Source organism: Phytophthora infestans, genomic scaffold (genome assembly GCF_000142945.1).
Source record: "Phytophthora infestans T30-4 supercont1.11 genomic scaffold, whole genome shotgun sequence".
In the NCBI taxonomy this organism is placed as follows: Eukaryota; Oomycota; class Peronosporomycetes; order Peronosporales; family Peronosporaceae; genus Phytophthora; species Phytophthora infestans.
The window spans coordinates 851,646-858,396 of NW_003303748.1; the positions used below are offsets into that span (position 1 = coordinate 851,646).

Consider the following 6,751-nt stretch of genomic DNA (forward strand, 5'->3'; position numbering starts at 1 on the left):
ATATTCTTGAGAGCTCCCAACCAACCACCCTTCTGAACAAACTAGTCGGTGCTGCTGTTACTTAGCTTTAATTCTTTTAATTAATAATTTACACAGTCATGAGTGCTGAGCGACGTAGCTATAGTATCCACGAGAAACTCGCTGTTCTAGCAGACTCGGATAGGCGTGAAAGGTCACGGCTTTGCTGCTCTTAGCAAGAAGCACAGCGTGGCGGTTTGAACCCACGCCGATCGCGTAGGAGGGTCAAGCCTAAACGACCAAGCCATATTCCAGGACCCACAGACTTGCTTCTTCAAAGTCAAACAATTTGTTCGTTGTACAACACATAGGCTTTCTAAATGAATATAACACACAAGCAGCGTTGTATTCATTTACAGCACCTATGCCTTATATGCGGGGTAAGACGGTAGTACATCGACATTACTTCGAACTAAGCAAGTAAAGTACTGTTGATATCGTGCAGAGAGAGGTACTTTGCATCGTAATTCGAGAGCTCCAGTTTGCGTTGTGTTTGCTTACGAGCTGATGATAATAAACTGGAGAGATTACGGGGCAATAGTCTGTAATCGGAAGTTTCCTCAATGTACCGATTCTGTGCGCAGGCACCTGACCCACAGGGACTTGGTACTGTGTAATTTGGAATTGTATTTATACAAAATAGTAATGAGCTTTATTTATGTTTGCCACTACTAATGTTGTAATATTTTGCCAATTGGGTATCTTAAAACAAAATTGGGTAGTGCTCCGTCTCGTTTTTATTCGGACTATAAGGTGTGCGCAGAGCTATTGTCCTCGAGTGATAAGCAATCTCGTGCCCTACCAACACGCGACCACCTTCCAAGACAAACAGAAACTATTTGAATCAACGCAACAAAGACTGCCGGCTCACCTGTGTATGTCTCCCCCCCCTCTTGTTCATTTAGCAGTGGGGCAATGTATCGTATTAGACGGGTACCTTTGAAAACAGGTCTATGTGTTTGCTCACGAGATCAACATATTTAGAGGGGTATTTAGTTTAGGTAGTAATATGATTGGCAAGGTGCATTATTTCCGCACGACAGAAGTACTACGGGTTGTGCTACAATACAATCCGTAATACTACCTCCGTGCGAAAAATAATGCTACTGTTGTTTATTATTTTTAAGAACCTCTAACAAATCGACAGTCGGGTGTGACTCGTGCCTTGTAGAAGGCACAAGACACGTCCTCTAAGCTACCTAGCAGGTTCAGCAGTGGTGTCACCAAGTCTGCTTGCGCGTAAATGCTCGTCACTTTCTCTGTGGCCCTATCCCAGCCAAACGTTACCGACCCTTGCATGTAGATCTTCTTATTCAGCATTTTAGCTGCTACGGGGGACCACACCCCACCTTTAGCCCCACCAACACCATCGCTGTTAAGATGAGGGAATGCGCGGCGAAGCGTGTTGTCTGTGATGGTTACAGAGGTGATTGTTCCAGCTACCAATATATCAGAAGTTGGAGTCTTCAGGCCCTTGAGTTCCACACGAACATCGTCAAAGTAGTAGGCGAAGAATCGCCAGCTGTCCAGTTGCGCTTCAGGACCATACGTTGCACCATCAATGACATCAGCGGCCATCGTATCGTTGAGAAACTTGGATGCCATCTTGTACAGCGTCCCAGGTGATGACATGTAACAATTTAACAAGCGAAAATACTCGGACGCCAGCGCCCAATTCGTTGGAGTTGATGGAGGGAGAACAGTGTCGGTGCTCTTCCTTTCTAGGTCTTTGATCTCCGCTTTCAGTTTGTTGATCTGATCTTCAATTCTAGTTTCGACTTGCATCTGCCTCTGTCGGTAGCGTGCCTGGTTGATACGACAGCGCTCTCGGTGACGGATCTTCTTCTTCAAGGCTTCAGTCACTATCGCCTGTTGTAAATCCGTTGTGATGTAGTGGTCGGCCCCTTGGATACTTTCAATAATGCTCTGTACAGTCTTTAGATCGGACGAAAGACATGAAATTCGTCTTCGCCCCGAAGTTAAATCAGTTTGCCCGATAAGTTGGGCGACTGATGACGAGAGCACAGTTTTCTGGGACGTCGCAACTGACACCTTAGCGGGACTCTCATGGGCGCCCTTGACTTGTTTATTGTATGGCTCGTGGCGGTGCGTCTGACGTCTGGACTGCTGTACAACAATGGCACTGTTCCCAATGCGATTAGACGTTCTGTCACGGGCATTCCAGGTCGAGCGCTGCAGGACAGCTCCAATCACGGCGTCGCTTAGTGCCGAGCTATTAGGCGGAAGAAGAGTGTACGAGCTCATACTGCAGACACAGGTGGTCGACGATTGGTGAAGCGCTTAACAAAGCAAATTTAAAACTGGCAGACGAAGAAGCCGGGAGCCTGGATTCCATCTGGGAGCTTACGCGCGTTATTGATTACGAGCGATCGGAAGAGCATGTAAACGGGAATCTGTCACGTGGATAGGGTGGATGCCTTTATCGTGCGTAGGCTGTGCTGTCGGTATGCACAATAATAACTCACTATATTTGGAGCCACATTGAGTAAAGGGTTCAATAGTTTGCTACGAAAGCATCGCCAAAACAAGCACAATTTTAGAGAAACTTTAGGTGAAAATAAATGGGTCTGTTTACAGAAAAAACAAGAGTGACTAATCTCGGATCCAGCTGCCTGAATCAGGTGTGGTCAAAATGATAAAGCGATGTTTCAAATTGATAAAGTGCAATAGCTCTGTACGACTGAATGGACCGCTGATGATACATATTACGATCGAATAGTTTACAAATCGATAGGTGTGACTAAACGTGAAGGCTATACCGGTAATGGTATCTAGTGGTCAGAATGGTAATAAGATGTACCCAAGCTCATACATATTACGATCAAGCAGTGTAGATGTGACTAAACATGAGCATAATACCGCAAATACCTAAATTTACTCACAGCCAATGGGGATGCTCTTAGCTATTATAATCGTGGCTTGTAAAATAATAAATGACTAGCTACGGTAACATGTCAGTGTGTAAGCTAGAGCCTAAAATGCTACTGGTATTATTATAATCGGAAAATGTACAGCCCATGTTTCAATAACCATGTAATGTATCCATGTGTAGCCATGTTTGTAATTTATATCTCCCGCCCAGTTTTTAATTACCGATCGAGCCAGCCACTCGTTCTGCCACGCAACGCACGCGCTGCAGCGCCATTTCCCCCCGCTCGGAGCGACCGAAACGAAGCCCCGCTGTAGCAGACCTGTTGTACATCCGGTAAGTACCTCTATGACGGTTGAGCGCTGTTCTCTTCCCTGCGATTTACCGTATAACGCCCAATACTGACGAGCTTTTGCCACGTGTCAGTTCCAAGCTCCCTAATCAGGCAGACCACCCTCCAGAACGAGTCTAGAGCCACGCGTAGTGCCTCGAGCTCCCATCGCTCCTCTTCGTGCCGAGCAGGTAGTGCTGGTCAGCATATCTTGACGCGAGATGTTGCTAACACTAACAAGCTGGAGAATATATAGAAGCCGATCTTTGACGTGAAAATGCTTTTTTCTATCGGCGGTGTAACTCATCCACGGGCTTACTGTAGCTCCTGAACTCCTGACGCGTACGTGTAGCGTGACTGGATGGATGTTAGCATGCTCGATAATTCACCCATGTTTTGAACATGTGCTAACCATGTATGATTTGTGCTTAGGTCATTATCTATTCGGAGCATGGCACGCACAAAGAAAACGCGCCACTTATGCTATCCACGCAGCTGAAGATAGAGGGGCCAAGTAGCAGTGATGGGAACACTGATGTGGTTCCTACTGCCCAGGCCACGGACAGGCTTGGTGATGAGCATCTGACTGGAAACACGCTGAAAGCAGTTGTGAGGACGAAGAGAAATATGCACAAGTTTATTCTTTGGGTAGCAAGGAGGGTTCGCCTAGTGAAAATGATGGCTTCGGAACTTCAACAAGATCCCAATCACGTAAGCGCGCGCTAATGGAGTGTGGGGAAGAACTTTTCTACGTCGAAGGCCTGAAAAAATATCATGAAAATTGGAAGAAGTTCAAAGAGTATCTGCTTTAGTACCTACAGAACACGATGACAGTGCTGGTGGTTTCTGAAACGCTAAATGTGCGACTCCGCAACCGCCAGATTCAGAAGATGAAGATGTTTGCTGGGTTACGCGACTCGGCCTTGACCCTTGTCCCCTAAATCCTTGGATCCATTTAAGCGTGTGTACATCTGTACCCATGGATGGAAGAACCGTGTTCGATCAATAGGAAAACGGCCTGTTCACAGAGTCAACTTCACCGAGTGTCAGGTGCGCTTTGTGGCACAACGTTACGAGAAAGAACGTGGAGAGTGGTGTGTTGAAGTATAATTGGCGTTTTATGGTCACAATCACCCTGTGTCGAAAGACATTTACTACGGGTATCCGACGATTCGACAGATACCCGCCAGTTCATCGATCATGCGCGATGTGGAGCTCATGGTTGCAAGTGGGAGTAAACCCAGCCGCCTGTATGACTACATATGTACCAGCTCGCCGCACAAGATGCAGATGTAGGACGTGTATAACCTCATTGCCAACATAGAAAAGTCAGGTGCGTAGTAAATCAAGATCATTTTTACAATACAAAGAGTAACCAAGTTGTATTTTATGCAGGCAGTACGTTGTCCGACGAAGATCAAGTAGCGGAACTGCTTGTGGAGTTCAGTTTAGGTGCAAAAACTAACGTGGCCACGGCTCAAGTGAACAGTCGAGGTCAAACTGCCGTGGTGCCCATCTGCACGCAACATATGCGCAGGCTATACAAGCGTTTCCCATAGTTGTTGTTTGCTGATTGCACCCACAAAACGAACAGGTATTCTACATGTTTACAGCATGTTTCAGCCATTTACAAACCTTGTTTTTCTGGCATGTATTAACCATGTACAACCATGTTTTTGGCGGTGTTCCTTTGCTGCTCACGTAGATACAACTACCAGCTTTGTACATTTATGGTGATTGATCAATTCGGGAACGATTAGGCTGCTCAGCAGTCAGTAACCGAGCGGAATACCGATTGGCACATGCTAAAGCTTATAGACCATTTCCAGGAGGTAAATGATTGGGAAATAACGATGTTTATCATGGTCGACAAGGATCTGAATGAGATCGCGGTGCTAAAAACCATGTTCCCGAAGGCGCGCATTTCTTATGTCTCTTTCACGTGATCAAGTGGCTGCGTGGTGCTATCCGCAACGACAAGAAGTATGGAACTTATTCGAGCAGTGTGCTGAAGCAGATGGATTTCTGTGTTGTCAATATGGTTTACTCCAAATCAAAGGATGAGCTTTAACACAACGCAGGTGAATTTAAGTTGCTGTCGTGTCGAGGGAGCTTAATGCGCTGTGGGCATACTTTGACGAGAACTGGATGGCCTGCAAGGAGATGTGGGTGATGTGCTACCGAATGGATTTGCCACACTTCCGAAATAACACGAACAACCGACTGGAAAACTTTTTCTGGCAAGCTCAAAGCTGATCTGGATAGCGCGATGTCGATGAAACAGTGTTTGGAAGCTGTGATCCGATATCAGCATTGCAGAGAAGACGAATATGTCTCATATATCGTTAAGCCTGGCACCACCCGAAGCATAAGCTACGGAGGGGAGATGAATCAACTGCTCGGCATGACGAGTGAGTGGTTGGCTGATGTGCTTATGACGGAGTACGCCTTTGCTATCAGCCCAGACGCTGTGAACAGTTATGGTATCGAGGACGAAGCGCTGCACATTACGTTAAAGCGAGACGGGGGGTCTCACCGCGTCGACAAGTTTGATTGGATGTGCACTGGTAAGTTCTCTTCGACCATGAAACCACCCTGTCGCCACGGGGTGATCTATCGCAAACACGTAGCTTCTCTTCTCACAATTCCATACGCGTCAATCCCAGACAGGTGAAACCCATGTTTTATCCATGTTTGTAACATGTATCTTCTCGATTTCTAACGATGTTTGTTGTATGTATTTTCCATGCAATAACCATGTTGTGAATTGAAAGGTGGCTTCGTGTTGGTACGCTGCAAGATGAGCTAGGCGAAGTCGAAGTGCCACTCCGAATCTACACTGAGGTGGACGATGCAGTGCGGAAATGGCAGATGACTCAGCGCAACAAGTACAAGAGCGTTCAAAACGTCTTCAGCAGGCTCACGTCGGAGCTGACCGACCTTCCTGACGCAAAGTTTACAGCAGCTTTGGACCATTTGGAGACATGGTGGGGGGATTTGCGCCAGGGTGACGTCTGTTTTTCCGTGACGCAATCGAGTGTTTCGGATAACGATATTCCGCCAACGCAGGAAGCTGCTTCAGGCCTTAGTAATGAGCGCAAAGAAAATGACGACATGGGGAACGCTCGCGAAGTTGGTCGTGCGGGTGACAAACGGACGGCTACTGCGCCTAAGCCATTCGTAGAGTCAATTACTTCGAACCAGTTTGGCAGTGAAAGTACTGTCAAGCCTGTCGTCAGGCCGTTTAATCCTCGCACTCCGAAATTGGGTCGCTTAAAAAAACAGAGCTGCACAAGATGTTCTACGAAGTGCAGACCGCAAAGAGTACAACCAAGGAGGAAAGTTGAGAAATTCACTTCGCGGTGATGATGTTGCTTCGGGTAGAGGAGTTTCTGAAGACTAGTAGGCCATCGCTACTGGAGCTGTCGTCGTACCTGAACACGTTTAAGACGCGTCACAACGGGCGCAAGGAAAGAAATGTTGAAGTTATAAAACAAGTACCCACGGAAATT

General features: G+C 46.7%; 1 protein-coding gene across 1 annotated transcript; it reads right to left on the reverse strand.

Annotated features, from left to right (window-relative positions):
* Positions 1-1,028: 1,028 nt before the first annotated feature.
* On the reverse strand, positions 1,029-4,459 carry PITG_07449 (uncharacterized protein; the record flags this gene model as incomplete). The annotated part of the gene is made up of 5 exons (XM_002904424.1): positions 1,029-2,318; positions 2,922-2,942; positions 3,133-3,219; positions 3,788-3,825; positions 4,395-4,459. 5 exons carry the CDS (start codon positions 4,457-4,459, stop codon positions 1,141-1,143), a joined length of 1,389 nt encoding a protein of 462 aa, XP_002904470.1.
* Between the last annotated feature and the right edge of the window lie 2,292 nt (positions 4,460-6,751).